Genomic DNA, 27,597 nt, shown 5'->3' with positions numbered 1-27,597 from the left:
GTGAGCACATTTCAGTCCCCGCGTTGTGTCTAAACCATCTTTAATCTGCTCTAGCTAATCAAGAATTTATTTTCCTTGTTTGTAAGGTAAAGTTCATGTTCATTAGAGATGTAACTCAGATCATTCCTTTCATAAGATGTTTAAGATTATTACCATAAAAGCTGCTAGCTTCTGTTTTCAAGGGTTTTACTTTGTGAATCGGGTCTTGTACTTACAAGTAAGATCAATGTATTGTGTTTAATCTCTTCTTCTGAAAATAAGAAAATTTAGCAATGTATCTTGAGCTACACCTGTGGTGGTGTCTATAATGATGTATATACTGCCATTTAAAAATGACATAGGATTACATTGGATACATATTAGCATTTATTTGTTAGATGGAAATAAAGGAGTCATTTTAAAGCTATGAAAGTGTACCATAGCAGGTTATTGCTGATTATAAGCTTATTTAGATTTCTGTTTCTATTCCACATGCTGTAGATTTTCTAATTATATTGCATGTCAACACAGCACAGTAGCATGTCATAAAATTGATCTCTGTTGATAATTTGCCAAGGGCTCAAACTGAGTCGGGACTTACTATTTACCCATTATTTTGTCTGTATGTAGGGTATTGTTTTATGATTTCTGTTTAGTTATTTTTGGTTTGATTTTGTGTTTGCTATTCTTGCTCCTTGTATAGCAAAACATTTGGCTTTCGCTTTGTTATTTGCTTTATTGTACTCCTTGATATCCAGTATCTACCAATAATGTCTGGACTGCATACATCTTTGAAAATATACTTGTAATTAAAAATTTAGATAAAATATTCTTTCAGGAAAGTCTTGTTCCCTGATTTTGTTTGATACTGGAAATGAAACAATACCAAAATCCTTGAGAATAGCTTCCCACATCAGGACAACTGCAGATATGGCACAAAATGAGGATTGTGTAATACTTTTATAGAACACATCAGACTAGCACTTCCTCAGTTTTTTACCCAGATCTTTGCTAACATTCCTGAAAATCTTAATGCACGTGATTAGAAAAATATTTTACCTTTGTAAGCAAAGATTCTACTACTAGAATTATCAAATTAACTCATTCTAATGTATATTTACTTAATTCATACTATGTGTGAGGCAGTTTTAGGATGTGATACAAAACTTTGTTTTCAAGAAACTGATAAACTAGGTGGGGGGGGATCAGACTATAAATAAATTATAATGCAGCATAAGAAATAGTATAATAGAAGAATATTCAGACCGCTAAAGTCCGTCAACTCTGATCCCCAAAATTAAGTATGAACCACGAGAAATCAAGTCAGTGTCAGTCTAACGCAGAATTATTTGAAGGCTTCTCTTTTCTTTGCTTAATGTAGGTGGGCACTTTATCCTTACTATTTGGTAAATCAGTGAGGATTTATTATCTATTCTGTGCAGAGTACTATGTTAGATGATTTGAGGATACTAAATGAAAAAGAGTTTCTGCACTAAGAATGTATAATCTAGTAGAGGAGATAAGCTAACTATACAAATAACTGTGTCTGCAGTCTGCACATAATTGCTATAAAAGAAGCCTTTACAACTTGAGCCAAATTCTTGTACAATGCAGAAAGCCACTCCTGGAGGTAGAGAAAGGAGAGAACATGAACAATTCAATAAGGCTTCCGTTATGCAAAAGATGGCTGAACTAACCCTGGAGGGGTGGGTAGGATTTTGACAAGAGTGGTTGAAGGTATTCTAATTCATTTAGTACCTACATGTACGAGGCAGCATGAAGGCAAAAAAGCCTGGGGCATGTTCAGAGAATAGCAACTATTCTAGTTTGAGTGGCATCTGGTACATGTATAAGGGAATAGTAAAATATCATGCTAGAAAGGAAAAGTAGGGGCAGGTTATGAAGGACCTCTGAAAGTCAGACTGTGGAACTGGAACTTTTATCAGGAAACAGTAGTTAGCTTTTTCAAGCAAAGGCTAATCAGAGTTCATATTTAGGAAGATGAATCTAACAATTTTATGCAAGGATGCCTTCAAACTGAGTGAGACCAGTACTGGAGACTGGTTAAGAGACTACAGCAATAATCTATGTAGAAATTAATACAGGCCTGACCTAGTTTTGAGTGAGTAGGATTGGAAACAAGAGTTTTAGGTATTATAGGGCTTATGCACATAAAATGGACTTGACAGAACTTGAAGCAAAGAGAAAGTATCAAAAGGACACAGGAAATGAGGCAGGGTATTTTATGTTGTCAAAGGAAAGAAATAATAGAAATTATCATTACACCCCATCCCAGAGAAAAAACTAAAGAGAAAAGATTGGAAAGTTTAAAAACTGAATTTTTAAAGAAAGACTGCATTTAGGGAGTGTAGCAAATAAAATAGGCAACAGAAAAGTGAGAGAATGGGAATAAAGATATGCAACAGAAAAGTAGGGAAGAGAGTTCCTAGGAAAGGGTGGGGAAATTCAAATTCTAAAATATCAATGAAGTCTCATTTTTCATGTATGAAATTATCCAGTAGAGTTGAATTTAAATGTGCAACTCCCAAAAGAGAGAATTTAAATGTGCAAGAATGGATGGAGAAAACTGACCAAAGACCTGAAAGAAAGAAAATATTTAGCCATGAAATGAAAAGTATCTGGAGATGCTAAGAAATTTGGATGGGAGTTGAAATTAAATCTCTGAAAGAATAAAAGGAAATGAATACTCAACTTATATCTTAAATAAATATTTCTAAATGTTGCACTATGCAGAAATTCTTCTTCCCTGGAAAAAATGAGATCAAGTGCTATTCAAAAAGATCAAGAAGAAAGAAAGATTGGTGACTTGTGAGAAAACAGTTTCTGAGATAAGCATAGATGGAATTTGTAGTATTATTTACAATAAGTCAAATGGCTGTTAACACAAATTAATTCTACATCTCATCTGTTAGCCCAGTCATTTATATTGTTGGTTACAATAGAAATGCCATTACTTTGTAATTACCTACATGCTGTATTATCTTCAAATCCCAGTGTTGTTGATACCAAAACGAACTCATCCTTTGTCATGGAGACTACAGAACACCACAAGCAAGCACTAGGGTTGGATAATTTGTTATCTCAGATTCTGAAAGGAAGATCTACAAGGTAGATATATTTTTCTTGATTCTGTTTTGGGATAATTGGCTCCTAAGATAATTGGTTCCTATTTCATTATTAAATGCAGTATGAACTTTGCAGAAATATTCAGTATCTTTTAAAACGTATTTCTTTTCCATATAGCAGTGGTACCTACTTTTAATTTAGTATTTATTGACCATCTACTACATGCTCTACTGAGTATTTTGTACTATTTTTTTAATCTATCTCTGTGTGTATTTGTGTGTGTGTGTGTGTGTGTGTGTGTGTGTGTGTGTGTGAATAATCTAACTTGTACTTTTGGCCAATTTCTTTTTTATGCATGTTAGAATTTTCTCTCTGACTTCTTTGTAGTTGTGGGGTAGTTTTGTTTTTCACTTAAGAGACCTGTATTGATTATTTCTATGGCTGTCCTTGCTAATTCCCACTGGCCATTGTGAAAAATCTTGTCTAGGTGGAATTTGTTTCTAAGACAGCAGCCTTACAGTATACTCTGTACATAATAACTATGAATCAGCTGGCAAGAAAGAAGAAAATAATACTGGTTATTGGTAATATTTGTTGATTTTATATGTTAGCTTTTTTAAAGATTTTTTTCTTCTCTTTTTTTCTTTCTACTATTGCTACCTCTGAAGAGGCTGTTGGTTGTATTTACATGGGATATGCTATTCATAGGTAAAAATTCTGACCTGGAGGGAAATTACCTTTGTTTTTCACTAGATGTAGGAAAGTAGATGCTGCTCTGTTTTTACTATATTTTGTTACCTTAAAAAAAAATTACAGTGTAGTCCTGTAAGTTTCTTTTTTATTTTATCCAGTACTGTTTTAGACTGTGAATATTACCAGGATTTCTAATTCTATTCCCACTTCTCTAAAAATCAAAAGAGCCAAAGAGTAGTAGACATTTTGTGATATGTTCTAGTCAAAAGAGCTAGAAACTGGTGTTCTCTCTTTAAAGTTTATATTCATCTACCACATCTCATACCTTACTCTTAACACTTTACTCACAGTAGTTTAAAAAATAAAAATGTGTCCTGTATATTTGTTCATTTCTGTGTTTTATGTATTGTTTTCATTTTGTTCTTACTTTAAGAGGAAATTTTGTAAAACTTTCAGAGTATAGTAAGTTAGGGCCATTAGAGTAGGCCTGGCCTGGAAGATGGGACTTATATGGCAATGATTATCACACCTTGACAACCTGGGAAGGGCTCATGGGATATAGAAAATATAAAGGACATTGATTCATAGTTGAACAAAGTAGAAGGAATTATTAGAAAACCGCTTAACAAGGGTGCTAATCTCTTCCCATTCGGGGTCTTCTTTCTTCTTTTCGTGTAATTTTAAGCACTGATCAGTGAAGTGTTTCTCATTATTCTACATAAACAGGTATCTAAACTTATAAGAATCAGTTATTTACCTTATGTGCCTTTTTATTAATATAAGTTATTTGGTTTTTAGATTGTTTTGCCAATGAATGAAGGAAGTCCTGTCAAAAGACACACATTTTACTTATCTTAAGGCTAACAGCCACCGCATCCAGCTTAGCAAACTTTTTTTTTTTTTTGAGGTGGAGTCTTGCTCTGTCACTGGGCTGGAGTGCAGTGGTACAATCTCAGCTCACTGCAACCTCCACTTCTTGGATTCAAATGATTCCCCTGCCTCAGCCTCCCGAATAACTGGGACTACAGGCGCATGCCACCACACCCTGCCAATTTTTTGTATTTTAGTAGAGACGGGGTTTCACCATGTTGGCCAGGATGGTCTTGATCTCTGGACCTCATGATCCGCTGGTTTCAGCCTCCCAAAGTGCTGGGATTACAGGCATGAGCTACCGCACCCAACCACAGACATATTTTTTTAATGAAAGTCCAAGTAGTGTGGTTTCTGTTAAGCTATTGTACTTCAGTTCTGCCCGTGGTAGCATAAAAACTACTATGGAAACAAATAGGCATTTTCTGTGTTCCAATAAGACTTTATATAAACAGGTGGCAGAATGTATTTGTCCTCTAGGCTGTAGGTTGCTGATCCTAGTATAATTTATTGACTGTATATTATGGTAGAGCCCTCTGTTAGTTGGAAGAGAGGACCAGGGGAGAAACAAGTAAAGATGTATTAGCTGGGATACAGAACTTTCTAGTTGGTAAGAAAAAAAGAGCAAGAAAATTACAGTAATACAGAGTGTAAAATAAAGGAAGATTCAGAACTGAGTAGATAATTCTCAGAAGATGTCAAATGTAGATTATGGTAAAGTAGAATGTTTATAGTTTAGTACATCAGGAACTATATCCTTTATAAAATAAAATGTAGCTGGACATGGTGGCTACATCTTAGCCACTATGTTTTTACATGTTCATGTTTGGTACAGACTCATGGCGGCCTGTAATTCTAACACTTTGGGAGGCCAAGGTGGGTGGATCACCTGAGATAAGGAGTTCAAGACCACTCTAGCCAACATGGCAAAACCCCCATCTCTACTGAAAATACAAAAATTAGCTGGGTGTGGTGGCACGTGCCTGTAGTACCAGCTTCTAGGGAGTCTAAGGCATGAGAATCACTTGAACTGGGAGGCAGAGGTTGCAGTCAACTGACATCATGCCCTTGCACTACAGCCTGGGCAACAGTGTGAGACCCTGTCTTTAAAAATAAAAGATGTAAAGAACAGGGTAAGAGACATTTAATATATTTGATCTATTGGTCTTGTCTTTGGCCTGATACATTTTTTATACCAATAAATGGAGAATTACAGACTTATTGAATATGCCAGGATCCTTCAGCATCTTCACTTTAACAGTTCAGTTCCACACTGAACTACTGCTGGATGTAATGGAATAAGAGCAACCAGATTTATCCTTCTTCCTCAGACAATGCAAAAACCAGACAAGGTGTATAACACAAGAGTTTTTAGACATTAGACAATACTGGGTAATGATCCCTAGAGAAAATACATGAGACATCCCTACAATTTCCATAGCATTCTGCCTAGACATCTTCAAATCTGCAGTGGAGGAAGGAGATTCCAAACAGAACCTGGGGCCCAACTGAATTGAGACAAAGCCAAGGTGGCTAGAATTTGCAAGAGACAGTGCCAGAGAAGACAAAGCTTCACAGAGATAGGGCACACACACTGGATAAGTGCAGAGGGCTCCCCCTTGATTTTTAAGCCAAGTACTGACCCATATAAGTATGCAAGGAAACTACTCAGGGACAGGGATAAAACCACTGGAAAGGAATAAGCAGAACATTTTCTGAACTCAGATAAGACTAATAATAGTTTACAGCACCAATAATAAGAGTGGAAAGCCTCTAATAAATTTCTCTTTTTTAGAGATGAAGTCTCATTCTGGTGCTCAGGCTGGAGTGCAGTAGCAGGACCTCAGCTCACTGCAACCTCTGCCCCCTGGGTTCAAGCGATTCTCCTGCCTCAGCCTCCCGAGTAGCTGAGATTACAGGCTCCTGCCACTGCACCCTGCTAATTATTATTATTTTTTTTGTATATTTAGTAGAGACAGGGTTTCACCATCTTGGCCAGGCTGGTCTTGAACTCCTGACCTCCTGATCAACCCACCTTGGCCTCCCAGAGTGCTTGGATTATAGGCATGAGCCAACGTGTCCAGCCTGGACATCTTTTTTAGTACTCAAAAGAATATTAACATCAGCTGGGGACCAGATTAGATCTAGATTAAGAGCTGCTCTCATCTCACCTAGCAAAGCTTATAAATAAGCTTGTAAAGAATCAAAATTTTTTTGAGTAACCAACTCAATTTCAGGATAAACCTTAAAAATACATAATGAGAAACAAAATATTTGATATGGTTTGGCTGTGTCCCATCCAAATTTCACCTTGAATTACCACATGTGTGGGAGGGACCCAGTGGGAGGTAATTGAATCATGGGGGGCAGGTCTTTCCCATGCTGTTCTCATGATAGTGAATGAGTCTCACAAGAGCTAATGGTTTTAAAAAGAGGAGTTTCCAGCCAGGCACAGTGGCACACACCTATAATCCCAGCACTTTAGGAGTCTGAGGCAGGTGGATCACTTGAGGTCAGGAGTTCAAGACCAGCCTGACCAACATGGTGAAACCCCATCTCTATAAGTTTTTATAGGAATATAAAACCTTAGCCTGGCATGGTGGTACTCACCTGTAATCCCAGCTACTTGGGAGGCTGAGGCAGGAGAATCAGGTGAACCTGAGAGGCAGAGGTTGCAGTGAGCTGAGATCACACCATCACATTTCAGCGTGGGCAACAAGTACAAAACTCCATCTCAAAAAAAAAAAAAAAAGAGTTTCCCTGCACAGGCTGTCTCTTTGCCTGCTGCCATCCATGTAAGACATGACTTGCTCCTCTTTGCCTTCTGCCATGATTGTGAGACCTCCCCAGCCATGTAGAAGTCTAAGTCCAAATAAACCTCTTTCTTTTGTAAACTGCCCAGTCTTGGTATGTCTTTATCAGCAGCATCAAAATGGACAATACAATATTCAACACCCAAAACATAACATTTATAATGTCAGTCATCCATTCAAAAATTACCTTTCATTCACTGACAAAGGCATTGTTATAAAATAAATAAGTAAGCCAAGCACAATGACATATGCCTGTAGTCCCTAGTTACTTGAGAGGCAGAAACAGGAGGGTAGTTTCAGCCCAGGAGTTTGAGGCCAGCCTGTGCAACATAGCAAAACCCTGTCTCAATCAAATAATAAATACACACACATTTGTATATGTATGTATATATAACCATTCATGCAAATAAGCAGGAAAATACAAACCATCATAAGGAGAAATATTAATAGAAATGGATTCAGAAATGACACAGATGTTAGGATTTGTTGACAAAGATGTTAAAACAGCATTTCTAAATATATTCAAGAAGGTAAATAAAAACATAATCCTATTAAAGAATGATGTGGGAAATGTAAAAAAGACCTAACTTCTAGAAATAAAAATTACCATGTCTGAGGTGAAAAGTGCACTGGGTAAGATGTGGCACTACAGAAGAAAAGATTAAGGGTCATAGCAACAGAAGCTACTCAAAATGAAACACCTAGAGGGAAAAAAGACTGGAAAAACAAGCAGTGTAGCTGTGAGCTGTGGGGCAACTTTTAGGTGATCAAATATAACGAGTCTGGGGATGGGGCAGGGGGACAGAAAAATATTTAAAGACATAAGGGCTGAAATTTTTCCAAATTTGATAATACCTGTAAACCCACAGATCCAAGAGGCTCAACAAACCAAAAGCAGAAGAAATACCAAAAAGCTACACCAAGACACATAATCAAATTGTGTAAGATCAGTAATAATTTAAAAAAAAAAAACCTTAAAGTAGCTAGGTTTCTAAAAAACAACAACAAAAATATATTACATACAGAGAAACAAAGGTAAAAATAGCAGCAATCTCCTCAACAGAAACAATGCAAGCTAGACCTTGGAGCACAGAAGAAAAGAGATTATTAACCCAGAATTCTAGACTCAGTGAAAGTACCTTTCAAAAACAAAAGCAGAACACTTTTTAGGCATATAAAACCTGAAAGAGTTCATTATCAGCTGACCATTCAGAAAACCTCAAATCTAAGTGCTACCTATAACAATTACCTGCTATATGGTCTTGGATGTACTTGAATCTCTCTGAACCTACAAATTTTTATCTGTAAAATAAAAGTAATGCTAGTTTTTAGGGTTTTTGTGAGAATCAAATGATATAAAGGAAAAAGAATTCACATTTGTTGAATGTTTCCTTTATGCCAAGTACATGTTATATCATTAAAAATGGAAAAATAAAACAGCCTGGGCAACATGCCAAAACCCTGTCTCTACAAAAAATACAAAAATTAGCTGGGCATGGTGATGCACACCTTTGGTGCCCACTATTTGAGACCTTGAGGTGGGAGGATCACCTGAGTCTGGGAGGTTGAGGCTGGAGTAAGCCATGATCCTGCCACTGTATTCCAGCCTGGGCAACAGAGTCAAAAATAAAAATGGAAATAAAATTCCCAATAATGGGGCTGCTACCCTAACATTTTTCTTCTGCTATCCTCTTTCTTCTTGTTCTTTAATACCAAAAACTTGTGTTGTTCTGAAAGAAGTTAGTCTGAGTAGCTCATTTGGTAATTTTGATGAAGCACTTTTTCCTAACTTGTTTTTTAGTTACCGGATTAAATATGCTTAAAAGTGGGAATGAGCAACTCTCCTTGCTAGAATAGACAAGTCAGTTAATAAATCACTTTGTGAAACAGTCAATTTCTTGTAAACTAAACTTTATTTTTTTGCCTGTGTTTTGGCTGCTTAATATTTTATCATGTTTATTGAGGTATAATTTATATACTGTCTATCTAATTTTTATTATAAACCTATTGGATAGAGGCATGAGTATCTTTATAGCGATACATTGCCGCATAGCGTTTTTGGCACTCAATAAAATGTTAAATAATATTTTTATTCAGCATTCTGCAGACAGGAAGCATATGGTAATAAATATCAGAGCATAGGTTGAAAATCTTCAAAAAGTTATACGATATAGTCTTTGAAAAAGCTAATACAGATACTTTTGTGAATGAAATTTCTTTTGAAAGGAGTTCCCAGGCTCACACTGGATGCAACAATTTTCTCCAGCCTTCAGTTACTTTATTTATAAATTAAAACTTTTCCTGATCAAAAATTATGCATAATTTAGTATAATACTAACATAGTATCATAAGAAAGTATGTAAATGATTTTATAGATAACATAAAGGTAACTCATAGTTTGAAGGACAGAATGAGAAAATATTTAGAGGCTTTAACAATATAAGTCTTTAAGTTATGATATATGATATGAAAAGAAATACACATTGGATAGTTCTTTGTTGTTCAATTTCAGCATGACTTAGAGTTATGTCACTGCTACAGCTGTTGCAGACATTCTAGTGGTAGGAGATTTTGACTTAATATTGTTTTTCTCACCTGAGGGTCCAGCACTACTTAAAACTCTTACTTTAGTGTCAGAAATGCAATCATTGCTTCAGAATAACAAAAGACATCGTGAATTGGAGCTTAAAATAAATTTCATGCAAAGGATAATATCTCCTGGTTAATCTGTGTTGAAGTGGTTGACCATAATCAGGTATACATAGCCATTTAGATAGCATATATCTAAATTTCTTTCCAGAATTACCCTCTGATCTGCTGAACACACTTGAAGTTTTGGGTTTTGATTTTTGAAGAGATGGGGTCTTGCTGCATTACCCAGGCATGTCTCAAATTCCTGGACACAAGCAATCCTCCCACCTCAGCCTCCCAAAATGTTGGGATTACAGGCATGAGCCACTGCACCTGGCCACTTTGAAGTTTTTATTAATGTAAGTTGAATGTGAAATTAGCTGAGCTTTTTTTCTTAACCTCATATACAAAGTGTGGGATAGGGAATTCAGGCACTGCTTACTTAGCTTGGTGCCTCTGACTCTCATAAGACTTAACAAAGGTGTCAACCTGGTTTGTAGTCATCTTGCTGCTCAGCTAGGGGAGGATCTTCCAAGCCCAGTTGTGTCTGGTCATGCACCTCTCCATAGTCCTCACAGCACTGCAACTTATTTCTCCTAGAGTGAGGGCTCAACGAAACAAGGCATGTGATCAAGAAAATGAACAAAACATACCATCACTTTTGTCATATTTGTTACAAGCAAGTCACTAGGTCTACAGCACATTCAAGGGGAAGAGAATGTACAAGGATTTGAATACTGTGTTCAAGGATCATTGAAAACCATTTTGAAAACTGCCTCCTATACATATAATCCACAGATAGGTCAGATTATTAAATGTACTCTAGGTGTACTGACACTCATTTGTTTATCCTGAGATCTTAACAAGAACTTGAATTCAATAGCTAAAATGATTTCACCATTTCACCTAAAGTATTTCATTTATTCCTAGCAACAATGCAATGAAATAGGTATTGTTAACCTCAATTTTATTGATGAAGAAATTGATATACTGAGTGACTGATTCAAGATTACATAGCAAATAATCTGTAAAACTGGGACCTTAGTGTACACCTTTTGATTCTAGACCCTGTACTCTTTCCATTGACTATAACTGCCTCGTGACCAGTAGTATGTTGCGCTTAAAGTCATTCAAAGAGAATATTATACCTCTATATGAATTTTTATTACAAAAAATTTTTATACATATATATAGAGAAAGAGAGGCAGACAACCCCCCCAGTCTTAAACTCTCACCTATACCATTCCATTTAGGAATTATAGTGTTATTGAGGCAAAGTCTAATACCATTATAAGGCCTGCAACAGCTGTAGCAATGATACACCTGTAGACAGATGCTGGCAGCCTAAAACTACACTTGGGAGGTAAATGTTTGTTGCATGGAGAAATGAACAAGCAAAGTAAAGAAACAGACCTGGTCTGGTGGCTCCATTCCACCTTGGCTTGTCAGTATACAGAAATTATTGTGTTTCGATATAACTAGTAACAAATAATTGGAATTGCAGTGAGTATGGGCAAGTTATGATTTTAGTTTAATATTGATTATAGATAATTCTACTTTATAAATAAAACTTGTGTTATCAGACAAAATACAGAGAAAGTTTTCTCCTCCATAGTTGTCTTTCATACAGACAGACATGCACTTGAGTTTTTTTCCTTTCCTGTATAATCTGAGGATTGTACTTTTTAATAGTGGCTTGCTAACCCCTGTAAACAGCTCTTAATGTAAATATTCCATAGTTTTCATTAACCTGATTAGCACAGTTTTTCCCTAACTTACATTCCGAAACTATATTTGATTGTTGTTTTATCAGCACCCTTTTAGCCTGGTTGCTAAAGCAGCAAGCCTACTGCAAAACCTAAGTTTTGTGGTATAGATGAGAGCCTAAGACTTTAATTATATGTCATTTTATTCACAACACTCAATTCCAGGAAGGAAAAAATGGCTCTGTTGTTGTAAAAGACATATTATGTGAGTATCATTCATTGTAAACCAAAAATTATACTGTATTATATAGCATAGACAACAATGAGAACAGATTCTGAAAATGTGACCTGACTGAGAAACTGAATAATAGTGAAAGTTATCAAAATGGAAAAAAAGTGTTAATGTGAAATCCAGCCTTCTCAGAAATACTCTTTCCTGGCCTGTTTAGTTTTGCTTTTGTTGCTTGTCATGCATGAATGAAAGTGCTATACTCTCAGGGGAGCAGGAAAGCCTCTGTGTCGGTTGTTTATTTCCTTAATCCCTCCTCCTTTGTGATTTTTGATGTCAGATCTAAAATGGAAAGCCTGTAAATATAATGATTATCACATGGATAATCACCTGTATTAGGAACCGCCCTGCTTTTCTATTCTAACCCGAGCTGTTCTCCACATGTCACATCCACTCTGTGGTTGGATTTTAACCTGACTGCTTCATTAGATTTGTGAAACTCAGTACGAGGCGCCCTGGGGCAGCACAGATGGGGACTTGCTTGTTTTCTTTTCTCACTTTTACTGCAAAGGCACACTAAAAAGTCCTTTTCAATTTTGTGCGATCAGTTCACTTGGAATTACCTCTGATATTTGGAACCTGTCTTACTCTTCTGCCCACCATCTATGACCATTTTCTTCCTTACTTTCTGACCTAATGCCTTTTCTTTCTGCCTCTGCATGGCATGAATCTGACAACTAAAATTCTGCTTAAAATTCTTACTGGGTCAAACTCTTCCCCTGTGTTGTTTTGTTTGTTTTGCTGACAGGGAAAAATAAATGTTGTTCCATCATTGTATCTACAAACACCTTCAGATCAGAGGTTAGCTGTGGGAAAGTCTGCAGTGATATGAGCCAGCTGCCTTCTCTAATGGAGTGACTTGGGGCACCAGTCCAAGATCAAAGGAAGGTGGGAGGAAGTCAGAAGATAAGATCATTTTAAGCCACAGAACAACAAGCTTAGCTTTTCTAGTGATAGGGCACAGCTCAGCAAACCTGTGTGCAGGGGCACTAAGACGGAAAATTGAGTTGACTTTTCTTAAGTACATCTTTCCTCAGTCAGAAATATGCTGATGCTTGAAATAGTTTACAGACATGGAAGTGTCCTAGGGCCTGGTTTTCTTAAAAGATAATGATTTGACATTTACATATGTCTTCTTGCAGTTAGTCAGCTTTATACCCTAACAGAACACAGTTTATTTTTAAATATATAAAATATATTTTTAAAATAGTATATATAAAATAATATTTTGGGCCAGGCGCAGACTCACATCTGTAATCCCAGGCTGAGGCAGGTGGATCAGTTGAGGTCAGGAGTTTGAGACCAGCCTGACCAACATGGTGAAACCCCATCTTTACTAAAAATACAAAATTATCTGGGCGTGGTGGCACATGCCTGTAGTCCCAGCTACTCGGGAAGCTGAGACAGGAGAATCATTTGAACCCAGGAGGCAGAGGTTGCAGTGAGCCAAGATCACATTACTACACTCCAGTCAGGACAACAAGAGCGAAACTCTGTCTCAAAAAAAATGCATATATATATATATATATATATATATATGTGTGTGTGTGTGTGTGTACGTATATATATATATGTGTGTGTACATTTTTACAGTTAATTTCTTATATATGTATGAGCAAAACTGGACATTAAACAATTTTACTGTATGTGAATTTTGAGTGTTTGTGGCTTAGTGCAATTTTAGTCCTACAGATTCTTCATTTGAACTTTGTCTTATAGTCCCCTGGGTTTCTCTCATGTCTCTGATGAAGTTCCATAATAGATAAGTGGTTCTAATACAACCTTTTGTTGTCTTTTTCATAGAAGAATTTGCTTGGTTCCTAATGACAGCTTGGGAAGCACCACACCAATAAGCTTTTGAACCTTATCCTATTCCTTGATATCACAGCCAGCAAATGTTACTGACTATGTGATGTACAAAGTTCTAACCTTGCTTGCACAAATTGACCAATTGTCAAGATTCATATTTATTTGCTTATTTTTGTCTACATAAACTAAGGCTAACTTGATCAGGCTTATGTTTCCCTAGTAAATAGCATAAGGAGTTGTACTTTGAACTTATTCACTTTCTGTTGACTTCAGCATTTAGCTGTAATCATACATTTTGACCTTTCTAAATCCTCAAAATAGTTCTCTAACCTGTATGTTATCAGTATATTGGACCATAGGTGCATACATGTATTATTTTCCCAGTGTTTCCCCAAATTTCTGCTGAAAACACTTGAGTATACTTTCTGCCTTACATGGCTTGATGCTGCAGTCGTTTTAGTTGAGTTGGATATGCTCACTACTCAGGCTCAAATCCCATCCTTCTATTAATATCTCTTGGCAAAGATAATTTTGGAAGAATGTAAGTTAAGATGTAGAGGCTCTTGACAGTTGTCTGCGGGTTTTTTTTTTTTTTTTCATTTTCAAGAGGGAAGTAGAGCTGAAAAGTAATATTGCCTCCCTTTTCTATCAGTCCCAAAATTGAAGTATATGCACAAAGAGTAAAGAAAGGGAAAGGATTTCATTACAGATATTTATTTTTGTCGTTTGGTAACCTGTTATAAGAGACTTAGGGTATATAATCATCAGATTGTGTCCTTAAGATATTTAAAATCTGGAAGAACTTTGTGTATTAAAATTTTTTAACAATACGTATATTTTTAATGCTCAACTGTTGTTACCATGTCGTCTTATATTAAAGAGGATTTTTGGACTATTTATCAAACAAAAAAGGAGACATTGAACCCCTACATAGCACATACATCTAGATTTAACACTTGTTAACATCTTGCCACTTTTGCTTCACTTTGATTTTTTTCTGAAGTATTCCAAAATAAATTACGTATATCATGACATTTAATCTGTAAATACCTCAGGATTCATCTTAAGAATTAAGGAATTTTAAAATCAAACTGATAATTCCTACTATTATCTAATTTTCATTTCAGATTCAGATTTCTCCCCTTGTCCCAAAAATGTCTTTTATAGCTGGTTTGTATAAACCAATTAAGGTTTATACATTGTTCTTTGTCACTTTCACTTTCCTACTTTATCATGACATTGACTTGTTAAAGACATTAAGCTGGTTGTCCTATAGAATGTCCTGCCTCATGAATTTTTTCAGTTGCTTTCTCTATGTATCCTTTAACTTGTTCCCCTATCCTCTGTATTTCTTGTAGACTGCAAATTACCGGACTAAGGTTTTGATTAATTCATGTTAAACTCTTTAGGTCAGAATACTTTATAGATGATGCTGTGAACTTTTCACACTGCATCATAAAGGCAGACAAAGAATATTTGGTGATCCCACTATTAGTGATGATAAATGATAGCATCGATCACTGGGTTAAAGTGATGACAGCTTGATCCTTCCATTATAAAGTTATGCTTTGCTCCCCATGACCAGCATATAACCTGAGATACTTTGATTCCATGGAAATACTCAGTTCCCTATCATCCTTTTACCCAATGAATTTAACATCTAAAGACGATCCTTGTCTGCAATACATTTCATTATAAGGATTGCAAAAGGGTGATATTTCTGAATCTGTACATTTATTAGCAGGCATTCTTGTCTACAGAAGAGCTTTTTGAGAGGTATTGTTTTAATTAAAAACACAACCACTACCATATTCCTTGGATTGTCTTTCTTTGCTGAGGTCAGAACACCTGAACTCACTGTGGCAGCTACAGTAAAATCACGTACTTTATCTTCTTTATTCCAACTTGTGAAGTGTGTTGACATTAGGCTGCCTTTTTAAAATTATTATTCCAAGGGAAAAAAGAAATCTTTATTGCTGTAAGAATAAAAACTGAACTATGTGGATATATTGAGATAATTGTGTAAAAAACAAGACTGAACGAGTTTCAAAAAAAATGGATTATTTCTTCATTACCGAGCACTTTATAATTAACTGTTCTTTTTTTTTTATTTCAGGAAGCTGCCACTTTTGCTAGAGAGCAAGGCTTTGAGGTGAGTTAACCCGCAATTGCACACTAAACAGATCCTAAAGGTTTTTTCTAGCTGATAATGAAGTTCTTTTGGACAGTGATTGATGTGCTATTATACTCTCAGAGCCTCGCAGCAGTTGCCATGGAAACTTGGCAGTCGTCATGGTTTCTTTGTTCTGCCAGCACAGTGTTATGACGCACTCCGCTAGGTCTGCACCCAACATCGCCTACAGATGTTATTTATTGAATTTTGAAAAGCCTCTTGGGAAGCCAAGAGGTTGGGCACGGTTTCAAGCTGCCTCTGCAGATATGGGGCCTGTCAGTTTGTTCAGTTAAAAAGCTATCTCATTAGCTGCATTACATTTCATAAGGATTCACTGCTAAAACAGTGGTGGAACAAGACTAAATAATGAAATATAATGTCATTTAAATAATTTCAGCCCTATCACATGTAGATTATCATTATGCAAATTAATTTCTAAAAGGTTGTACTTAACAGTAACATTAGGAACTGATTAATTTAAATCCTGCTCTTATAAAGTTGCTGTTTGAACCTATCTTTTCTTCTCTCTTCCTCTTTTTTCCTGGGGAAAGGGAGGTAGCATAAAATATACATACATTTTCTAAAATAAAGCATCAATAATTGGATTTAATTTCTAGGTCCTAATTCTTTTTTTCCTCATACAAGTATTATCCTGTCAAGATTCAAAACTCCATGTGGTTGTTTTTGGCAAAATTGAGATAACCATGTTTTTTATCTCTGTAATACCCCTCTTCCAACTGATTGTTAGAAAACACTGACTAATATGAACCCAGGTTAGCTGACAAAGAATTAACTAGGTTGGAGTGTTTTATGACTATGATACTTATTGAGCAGAACTATGTAGAATGCTGTGTTCTGTACAGCAACTTAAAATGTTACAGGGTAGTAATTTTAAGATTAAATTAAATTTTTGAATTTAACCACAGCCAAAATGTAGGAACTTCTTTTTTATTTGCATATTTAGTATTGTCTGTCTAGGGAAGAGGTGAGTGGTGATTGTATAGTTATCGGTAAGGATTAGGAAGCTCACTTTGAACTCTAGAGAAAGAGATTACATGAGTCTGTGAAACTCTTATTTAAATGCAGTAAAGACAGATTTCCAAGCAACAAAGTAATACACGTGCATGCTACTCATGTCATCAGACTTGACAAACCAAACATAGAGCTGCTTCTTCATAGAGGAAGACAATGAACATGTAATACAGGTATTCTGTTCTGAAGATTCTATAAAAAAACTATTCCAGAGTAGGAACGTTGCTTCTTAATTATTAGGAACTGTGATAGTTTCTTACATTTGCTTTTTTGTGTTTTACCATATTATAGCAAATCTAGGGTTAAGTCACATATAGAAAAAGGATTTCCAAGTGTTGGTTTTTTTTTTCTACTTTAAGTTTCACATTGTAATTTCCCAAATTGGCAATTATATATAGAACAAAATGTAATCAGGTGAATATTCAATTAAAAAGTCAGATGTTTTGCTTACAAGAATATAAATAAAAGTTTTCAGAGTTTTTTAAAGTTTTACTTATTTTAAGTTTTAGTGTTAAAAAATTATATTCTCTTGATACATCAAAATTCTCCATAAATAAAAACTTGCAGAACATACATTTGTATCCTGTCAGTTTACTGTGTTACCATAAACAATGTATTGTTGGTTCCATACAATAACCAGTTTTGCAGATACTTAGAAATATAACTTGTATAACAAATGATCATGATTCTGTAGTACCTACATAGCAGTTTTTAAAAAATAGTTTATTAAGCCTGATTAATACTTTTATTTCTTTCTTGAGCTATATGCTTTGCATATGCCTTGTTTACATTCATTCATAGCAACAAACTACTTTTTATGTTTTCTACTAACTAGCACTATATTAACCTTTCCATTAATTCTTACTGATTCTAGAATTGTTTTTCCCATAAATCTGCTATACTTGATTACAGCATATAAGCAAAATGATAATGATTATAATCACATACCTTATTACCTCCTGACATAGCAAAACTGCTCTGTCAGTGATATTGACAGTGATATGTTAGATTAGATAAAGTATCTAGTGTCTTGATGTGTCCCTTTGTAGATTCCCAAAACCATCACAAGCATTGCAGAATATATTTGAAACATGAGGAGGATAGATACTGTTAATCAAACATAATCCATGTATGGAACACTATCTAGAGAAATTCAATAATTTTATAATGTCATTAAAGTTTCCTAGTTCGTTAGACAGAAATAGGAAAGCATAGGTTTGAAACTTGGTATTATTAAGGAATAAAACAAAAATAAATCACTTTATCTTAGTAGTTTTCTGTATGAAAATGCGTTAATGCTCTTGGCTAGTGTGACAAACCAGACAAAAATCTGCATTTTACCCCTCCTAACTTTAATTTTAACTCTAAATTTGGAGCATTAATCAGAATAAAAAAGTGAATTTAAAAGAAAGGTGAGTATTTTTTCCTTCCATCAGTGCTGCTGTCCTACCCTCATTTTCTACTATAAATCCCAATCAGTTCCAAAAGCCACTGAGTATTGCCACTAGTGATCTGGCTGCTGACAGACCAATCCAAGCACCTCTAAAAATAACCAGCTTTTATTCATCAGGAAATATTCTCAATGGTATTGTTTTTTTTTTTAATTATTATTCTGGTTAGCTTCTCTGCAAATTTTAAATAATCTTTTTTTTTTAATTTTTAAACTGAATTGGGCAATTTTCAGTGAGAAGCAGCAGCTTAGGAGGGCACTGGAGAATGAGATAAAAACTGGAGCTGGGCAGAACACAAAGCAGAAGAGAGAGGATTTTTTTACATAGGTGATGGAAAATTACATAGTGCCTGATTTAAATGACAGACCTGCTAAGAATTTAAAATGACAATTCTTGGGGTAAAAAGTTTTATAAGCCTTTTATTATCGTAGAAAATCAGTTCAGACTGCAGTATCTTTTTAAATCTACCTTTTCTTGAGCTGAACTGATTAAATGTTTGTATTTTTAGAACATAAAAATAAGGGTTCAAGAGCATGTTTCATTATAAAGCCTTTCTTAAACTATTGAAAATTGATTTAAATTAAATACAGTGAAGAAAATATCTCAAAAACCTAAATATATATATATGTATTCTCTATATTTTCATTGTCTCTGCAACTGAGTAAATTCCAAATGATGAAGAGATTTCATACCTTCTCTATTGGATCATTTATTTTGTTTTACTCCAAGTAACAAATTTTAATTTTTTTTATTTTAGATATCTAAGAATAATATTTCTATTCATAGGGGAAACAAAGCAATCCTTTTCCCTTTTTTCACTTCCTCCATAGCCCCTGACTACCCAGAAGATCCCAGACTTGTAGTCGTTCTCTGACCAATGAGGATTCTTTCATCTTATACCACAGAAAGAGAAAAGTATGAAATTGTGCTATCCAACACAGCATCTACTAGCCACATGTAGCTATTAAAATTAGGATTAATTAAAATTAAATAAAATTTAAAATTCAATCCTTCAATCATACTAGACACATATTGAGTATTCTATAGACTAGGTAATGACTACTTTATTGGATGATGCAGGATAGAACATATACATCATCACAGAAAGTTTCATTGATCAGCATGGATAGAAAGTGTACAGAGAATGTATTCAGGCTGTATTGATTACCAAAGAATTACCTTAGGTGATTCTTAAGTTCCTGTCTTCTTCACAAATATAAATAATGCAATAGATGATCACCCAGAGTTTCAGAGTTTCTGAAAATAAGACCCTAAATCAGGTCCTGCTGGCTAAGAGAGTGCAGTGTTGTTTTATAGGTGCTGGAACCCCAAAAGAAGACAATTTTAGAACAGTTCAGTTAAGGGAAAGCGATAAGCTAGTCTTCTAATTCTCTTCATTTAATCAGTTATTTATTCAACAAATATTTACTGAGTTCTTACTATGTACATACCACTCCAATAGACCCTGAAGACAAGGTGGAAGTGACCAGAGAATATACAGTGAAAGAGAATGTGGGAAGGGTTCCTATTTTAGGTAGGATGGCTATTTAATGACCCTAAAAATATGAATATCTAGCAATGATCAAAAAAAGCAAGACAAACAGCAAACCAAATTTCAAACAGAGAGAACAGGACTATAAAGGGCTCTGAATGAGAGAGAACTGATGTACTGTATACTCCAGGAACTGACAGAAGGCCATTGTGACTGGAATGGAGTGAGTGGGGAGGGAATATGAGATCAAGCTGGCACTGACACATCATATAAACAACATAACTATTAAAGGAGTTTCTATTTGGAAAACAAGACAAAATGGTATGGCTTGATGACTCAATGTGTAGAAACACTACAGTTGGTTTTCTACAGTTACTCCGATTACTAGGTAGACTATAACAGGAGTGTTTTACCATTGTATAACCAGCTGGTTAAAAATAGGATGAAGAGAGTATGTTCTTTGATTTGAAAGATAACGTGATCACCAATGACAATAAAAACATAATTTTACATTTACAAAATGCTTTATAATTTATGAAATCTTTCCCAATGTATCATTAATACAGTAATACTTGCATAAACCTTGAAAGGTAGATAGGGCATGTATTGCCTTATCATTTAACAGATTTAAAAAAAAGGCTATATGGACCAGTACAGTGCTCACACCTGTAATCCCAGCACTTTGGGAGGCCAAGGCGGGTGGATCACCTGAGGTCAGGAGTTAGAGACCAGCCTGGCCAACATGGTGAAACCCCATCTCTACTAAAAATACAAAAAATTAGCCAGGTGTGGTGGCCGATGCCTGTAATCCCAGCTACTCAGGAGGCTGAGGCAGGAGAATTGCTTGAACCCAGGAGGTAGAGGTTGCAGTGAGCCAAGATAACGCCATTGCACACCAGCCTGGGCAACAAGAGTGAAACTCTGTCTCAAATAGAAAATAAAATAAAATATAGGCTATATGGGCTGGGCATGGTGGCTCACGCCTGTAATTTCCGCACTTTGGGAGGCTGAGGCAGGTAGATCATGAGGTCAGGAGTTCAAGACCAGCCTGACCAAGATGGTGAAACCCCATCTCCACTAAAAATACAAAAATTAGCTGGTCATGGTGGTGGGTGCCTGTAATTCCAGCTACTCGAGAGCCTGAGGCAGGGAATTGCTTGAACACAGAATAGAGGTTGCAGCCAAGATCATGCCACTGCACTCCAGACTGGGTAACAGAGTGAGACTCTATCTCAAAAAAAAAAAAAATAGGCCATATGACTTATTCAAGGTCATATAGCTAATACATCATATAGCCAGAACAAGAGCTCAGCCCTCTGTATCTAGTGCTCTTTACTATAAACCACACAGCTTTCTCTCACACATTCTCACATATGGGAAGGGGTGATTAGATTTCAAAATGACTTTGAGAAATGAAAAATATCTTGAAATTCAAAAACTGAAATTTGGCCAGGCACAATGGCTCACACCTGTAATCCCAGCACTTTGGGAGGCCAAAGCAGGGGAATCACCTGAGGTCAAGAGTTTGAGACCAGTCTGGCCAACATGGTAAGACCCTGTCTCAACTGAAAATACAAAAATTAGCTGTATGTGGTGGTGAGCACCTGTAATCCCAGCTACTCGGGAGGCTGAGGCAGGAGAATCGCTTGAACCCGGGAGGCAGAGGTTGCAGTGAGCCAAGATCTCACCATTGCACTCCAGCCTGGGCAATAAGAGTGAAAATCTGTCTCCAAAACAAATAAACAAACAAAATAAAACTGAAATTCACTGGAGTAAAGGTATCAGCCAACTTAAGAAAAAATACCAAATTAAACACAAGATCAACAGTTACTTGTGAATGTGGTAGAAAAATGATTTAGGATGAACACACTATAGTTTTGTGATAAAAACAACAAAAAGCACATTGCTGGCATTTCTAGAAGCACTGTAATAATTATTATGAGTATTATCCTTGGAGTCAGACTTTGTGGGTTCTAGTCTATTCTCCACTACTTAAATTTATGACCTTAGGCAAATTACTTAACCTCTCTGACTCATTTTCTTCATCTATAAAATGGGATATTGTATTAGTACCTAGTACCTAGAGTAGTTCAGACTTAATGAGTACTTTATTTTATTGATTAGTTGATTGATTGTTTTGAGACAGCCTCACTCTGTTGCCCCAGCTAGAATCCAGTGGTATGATCTCAGCTCACTGCAACTTCTGCCTCCTGAGTTCAAGCAATCTATAGATTAAATGTAATTCCTATCGAAATTCCAATGTCATTCTCTTCTTTTCCCTTTTTTTTTTTTTTTGAGACAGGGTCTGGCTCTTTCACTTAGGCTGGAGTGCAGTGGTGTCATTTCAGCTCACTGCAACCTCTGTCTCCCAGGCTTAACCCATCCTTCCACCTCAGCTGGGACTATAGGCACATGCCACCACACCCAGCTAATTTTTGTATTTTTTTGTAGAGATGAGGTTTTACTATGTTGCCCAGGGTAGTCTCAAACTCCTAGGCTCAAGTGATTCACCATTACAGGCATGAGCCACCATGCCCTACCTTAGTGAATACTTTAGAGCTTTATACATGGCTCTTAGTTTCTTCATCTATAAAATAGGGATAATAATAGTACCTACTGTCTAGAAAACTTAAGATTTGATGAGCACTTTAGAACTATATATATGGCTCATACATAGCTCAATTTTATGAGCTTTCATACTTCTTACCCCTCCCCCTCATTTTCTCCCTTATAGATACTATTATTATTGAATGTTCAATATTCAAAACTCCTGAAGCCCTTTCTAAAGATTTTGGGGAACTCTAAGGATGTGACTGTTTTAGGGAGTATTAAAATGAGAGTAATTAGATGAAAGAAATTAGTATTTAAGTTCTCAGCATGTGCTGAATGTTACATTAAGCTATTTCACTTACCTCATCTTTCATCGTCACAACAACTATTTTTAACTTTTTATTTTAAAATAACTTTAGTCTTAGAAAGTTACAAAAAATAGTACAGAATTTCCACATACTTTTCACCCAGTTTCCCCTAATATTAACATCTTACATAACCAAAGTATAATGAATAGCAGAAAATTAACATTGAACTACAATAACTGACCTGTATACAGGCTTTATTCTGGTTTCAGCCATTGTTTCTCTAATTTCCTTTTTCTGTTTCAGAATCTAATCCCACATTGCATTTGTCATGTCTCCTTAGTCTCTCCTAATCTGTGATAGTTCTTCACTCTTTTTGTTCATGACCTTTATACTTTTGAAAAGTACTGGTCAATCATTTTATACAATGTCCTTCCATTTGAGTTTGTCTGATGTTTTCTCATGATTACATTGAAATTATGCATTTTTGGCAGGAAAAGCACAGGAATGATGTTTCTTTCATGGTGCATCATATCAGGAAGTTACACAGTGTCTCAGTTTCTTATTGTTGGTGATGCTAACCCTTGATCACTAGGTTAAGGTGGTGTTTGCCAGTTTAACTTTACAGAGGTAAAGTTACTACTTTCCCATGGTATTTAATAAATATCTTGGAGGAGATACTACTTTGGGACTATGGATATATTCTATTTTTTCCACTAATTTTAGCATCACTAAACTGATCTATCTGGGTTAAGGTGATACACTCTACTTATACATCTCTACTATACATAACATGATTTTTCCTTTTGTAATGAATATCTTAGGGGGACATAACTTCGAGACTGTAAATACCCGGTTTCCTTCAACCTGTTGCCCACTAGTCTTAGCAAACTTATCCCCCAACATCTTTTAATATGAATATTTTCTTAGTTTTGTAGATGAGGAAATAGAGCTTAGAGAGGTTTATTAACCTGTCCCAAATCATACAAATAGTAAGCCCAAACGTGTCATAGTCTAAAAGTCCTTGTAATTTCATTATTTGTTAAGATGTATGAGCTTAAGTGTAAGGGGAAGAAAACCTATCGGGGACAGAGGAGGGGAAATACTGTGGAAGGAGAAATAAAGTTTTACATAAATCTTGAAGAATTACATTTTGTACTTGGAAAATTTATTTTGTCCTTTAATTGCTATTTTTATGAGGTTTAATTTGAGACATAAGAAACAGTTCTTTGATTAAATTACCAAAGCTCTCAACAAAATATATCTTCTCACAGGGTTGGTAGAAAGCAACCATGGAATCGTATTCTTTTTTTTTTTTTTTTAAGATGAAGTCTCGTTCTGTTGCCAGGCTGGAGTGCAGTGGCACAATCTCCGGCTTACTGCAACCTCTCCCTCTCAGGTTCAAGCGATTCTCCTGCCTCAGCCTCCCAAGTAGCCGGGACTACAGACGTGTGCCACCACACCCAGCTAATTTTTGTATTTTTGGTAGAGATAAGGTTTCACCATGTTGGCCAGGATAGTCTTGATCTATTGACCTCGATCTATTGATCTGCCCGCCTGGACCTCCCGAAGTGCTTTGATTACAAGCGTGAGCCACTGTGCCCAGCCAGAATTTTATTCTTAATTTATTCCTTATACCACCTTGAAGAAAGACTTTCTTTTAAAGAACATCTAGGACATTCATAAGATTCTGCTTTCAAGATGATAAAGTGAATGTGTTTGTCTCTTTATCTTTATTAAATATGAGCTGTACTTAATCATGGCAAAAGTCCTATAGTAGTAAATATATTTGTGTTAAGGACATTGGCAAAATATACATGAGTCATTTTAATTAAATGCATACACTTATTTAGGCGAGCGAAGATATTACATGGCATTTTTTGGTCCTTTCAACTGTTACCAGTCATTTCTAAAAGTCTGTCTTCTAAAACTGAGGGAATTTCTTCTCATCAGAGTTCAGGCTTAGTTCAGTTCTAAAATAAGCAATCGAAAGTAAAATAGTCAGCATGTTTAAAAAGTCTGCAGCACTGTCCTACTACAAATGGCTATACCTTTTAGAAACAGCTATCCTCTAGAAGTTATCCTGTTAGGTATATTAGAAACTTAGCTTCATATATTACCTGGAATTTGTTAAATATTTAGTGAACAAACAATGTAAAAATATTTCATTACAGATTGTCATCCCTTTAAAAATGCCAGTTTCTGATGATGTTTGTAACCATGGCAAATCATCGTGACTTGTCTGCTTTGCTTGCCTCAATGTTTCTCTCTCATATATCCTATTTGTTGTTTTATATATCCTTCATTTATGCCACTTAGCTATATTTCCCCTCTGACAGGTGTTTCTTTCTCTATAACTATTTGAAACTTTGCATAGTGATAGAATAAACTAGTTTTGTTAGCAAAGCCCAAAACTGTGGACAGTCTTAGAAGCTCACTGAATACAGACATGGATTTTCAAATTATCTAAGATGTTTGAAAACATGATGCTAAAACCTCTGCCTTTTAGCTCAAGAGTTAGGTTTCAAGATTTCAGAAAACTTCAAAAAAGATTTGAGTAAAACTTTATGGGCTATGTGGTGTGAAAAACAGCAACAGGATTTGATAATTAGTTTGTCATTTTTTAAACTTTATCTTTTTTAAAGAAAATTAAGTCTTTTTAGGAAAGGATTAGCATTTCTTGCTCTCATAACAGTCCTTTGAAAAATTGACATTATAAGAATTGTATTATTTCCAAAGTCAGCATAATTATGTTCTTTAAACCTCTAAAATAATTAAATTTTCCTCTTTATATAAAACTCTCTTTAATTTGAAATTTGAAAACTGCCTGGATATTTGCTGATACTTAGTAATTGTTAATAATTTTGAAATATGATAATAGTTTTGTGATTATGTTTATCATTACCTTTCAAAGATATATAATAAAACATTTATAGATGAAATTATATATAGTTCATTACTTAAGAATAATATGAAAAGCAAGTGATGAGGATGTAGGTGAAATAAGATTGATCATACATTTAAAATTTTTGTAGATCATTGATGGGTTCCTTGGAAGTTACTTTGCTATTCTGTTTACTTTTGTATATGGTTGAAAAACTTTTAATGTGTCTTAACAGATGTGCATGTCTCTTATTTTGATCATCAGAAGCTAAATTGTTAATCTACTAATAAACTTTTATTTTATTGGTCATGAGAATTTTTTTCTTCTTTCTGTTAATAGACGAAAGACATTAAAGACATAGCCAAAAAGACTCAAGCTCTACCAAAGGTGAACTCAAAGAGGCAGCGAATCGTGATCTTCACCCAAGGGAGAGATGACACTATAATGGCTACAGGTACATGTGGGAAACATGTGATGAATCTATTATTATGGAGATTAATCATTTACAAAATTCTGTGTTGTTTCTATCATATATACAAAGCTCTGTACATTTTATTTTAATAAATATTTCTACCGTGTATCTCAGTAGAAAATATTTCATGTTTAAGAAGATAATTTATTAAAATTTAATAAACAACTTTGATATAATTTATTTACTTATTTTGAGGATTTTGTCAATCAAGAAATATCTTTCCTGAAAAAAAAAGAATATATTTTACTTATAAAATACCTGCACTAGAATTAAAAAAATTCACTCAATTATGAACAACTAAAATCCAGAACTATGTTATATTTTCCATTTTTCCTTCAAGAAGAAAAATCTCACTTTTGGTTTTATTTTACCATCTATTTTATAGCACTCATAAAACAGAAATTTCATCTAGTAAGCAAACATGTTATTGATTAAAATGATTAATAGTGTTAAACCAAAATATAAACGTTTTAATTCTGTTTGTACCATTCAGGTTAAAACCAATCAGTTGATTAGTAATTATTGTAACCTGGAGCAATTTAATATTACCTTTGTGTTTGTTCAGTACTCTGCTGAACACTGAAATATAAAATAGGAACTTTATTGGGAGGTTGAGGAGGGCAGATCATGAGGTCAGGAGATGGAGACCATCCTGGCTAACATGGTGAAACCCTGTCTCTACTAAAAATACAAAAAAAATTAGTCAGGCGTGGTGGCATGTGCCTGTAGTCTGAGCTACTCGGGAGGCTGAGGCAGGAGAATCTCCTGAACCTAGGAGGCGGAGGTTGCAGTGAGCTCAGATCATGCCACTGCACTCTAGCCTGGGTGACAGAGTGATACTCTCTTTCAAAATAACAATAATAATAACTTTAAAGACCTAATTGGGAAATAAAATTAATATTCATAAAATATAAGTACAAAGTAAAATATAATTATAGTTCTCATCTATTGGTGCAAACTATATAGATTGTATTTACTCAGGAGATCAGTAAATCTTAAAGAAAGATGTTATAGTGAATATGAAGTACATGTGTGTTGAATTAAATATAAAGCCTGAAAAGGGTCAAAGATGAAATTATTGTCAAGATATTTTATTTTTTTAAATAAATTTTATTGTGTATATTTGAGGTTTATAACATGTTATTATAGGATACATAGATATGTATAGATTAACTTTCTTATTTCTGAATAGTCAAAAGCAAGATTCAGAGATTTGTTTCAAAAAATATTTGCTTCAAAGTAATTCAGTGAGTCATAGATAAAGTGAGGGTATAAATGAAATGAGACTGGTAATGAATTAATTGTTGAAGCTAGGCAGTGGATTTATGGGGGCATCATTATGCTATTATCGTCACTTGTGG

General features: G+C 35.1%; 1 protein-coding gene across 7 annotated transcripts in view; it reads left to right on the top strand.

Moving 5' to 3' along the window:
• Positions 1-27,597, top strand: part of ADK (adenosine kinase) — a 593,446-nt gene that overhangs the window by 446,958 nt on the left and 118,891 nt on the right. For all 7 annotated transcript variants that reach the window (XM_009009683.4, XM_009009682.4, XM_009009681.4 and 4 more), the window contains 2 exons: positions 15,994-16,029; positions 26,104-26,218. In XM_009009683.4, coding sequence (XP_009007931.1) covers positions 15,994-16,029; positions 26,104-26,218 — 151 coding nt within the window. The remainder of the gene's footprint in view (positions 1-15,993; positions 16,030-26,103; positions 26,219-27,597) is intronic.

The sequence above is a fragment of the Callithrix jacchus genome, chromosome 12 (genome assembly GCF_049354715.1).
Source record: "Callithrix jacchus isolate 240 chromosome 12, calJac240_pri, whole genome shotgun sequence".
NCBI lineage: Eukaryota > Metazoa > Chordata > Mammalia > Primates > Cebidae > Callithrix > Callithrix jacchus.
Note: the sequence above shows the minus strand (reverse complement) of the source record. Positions and strands in the feature narration are given on the sequence as shown.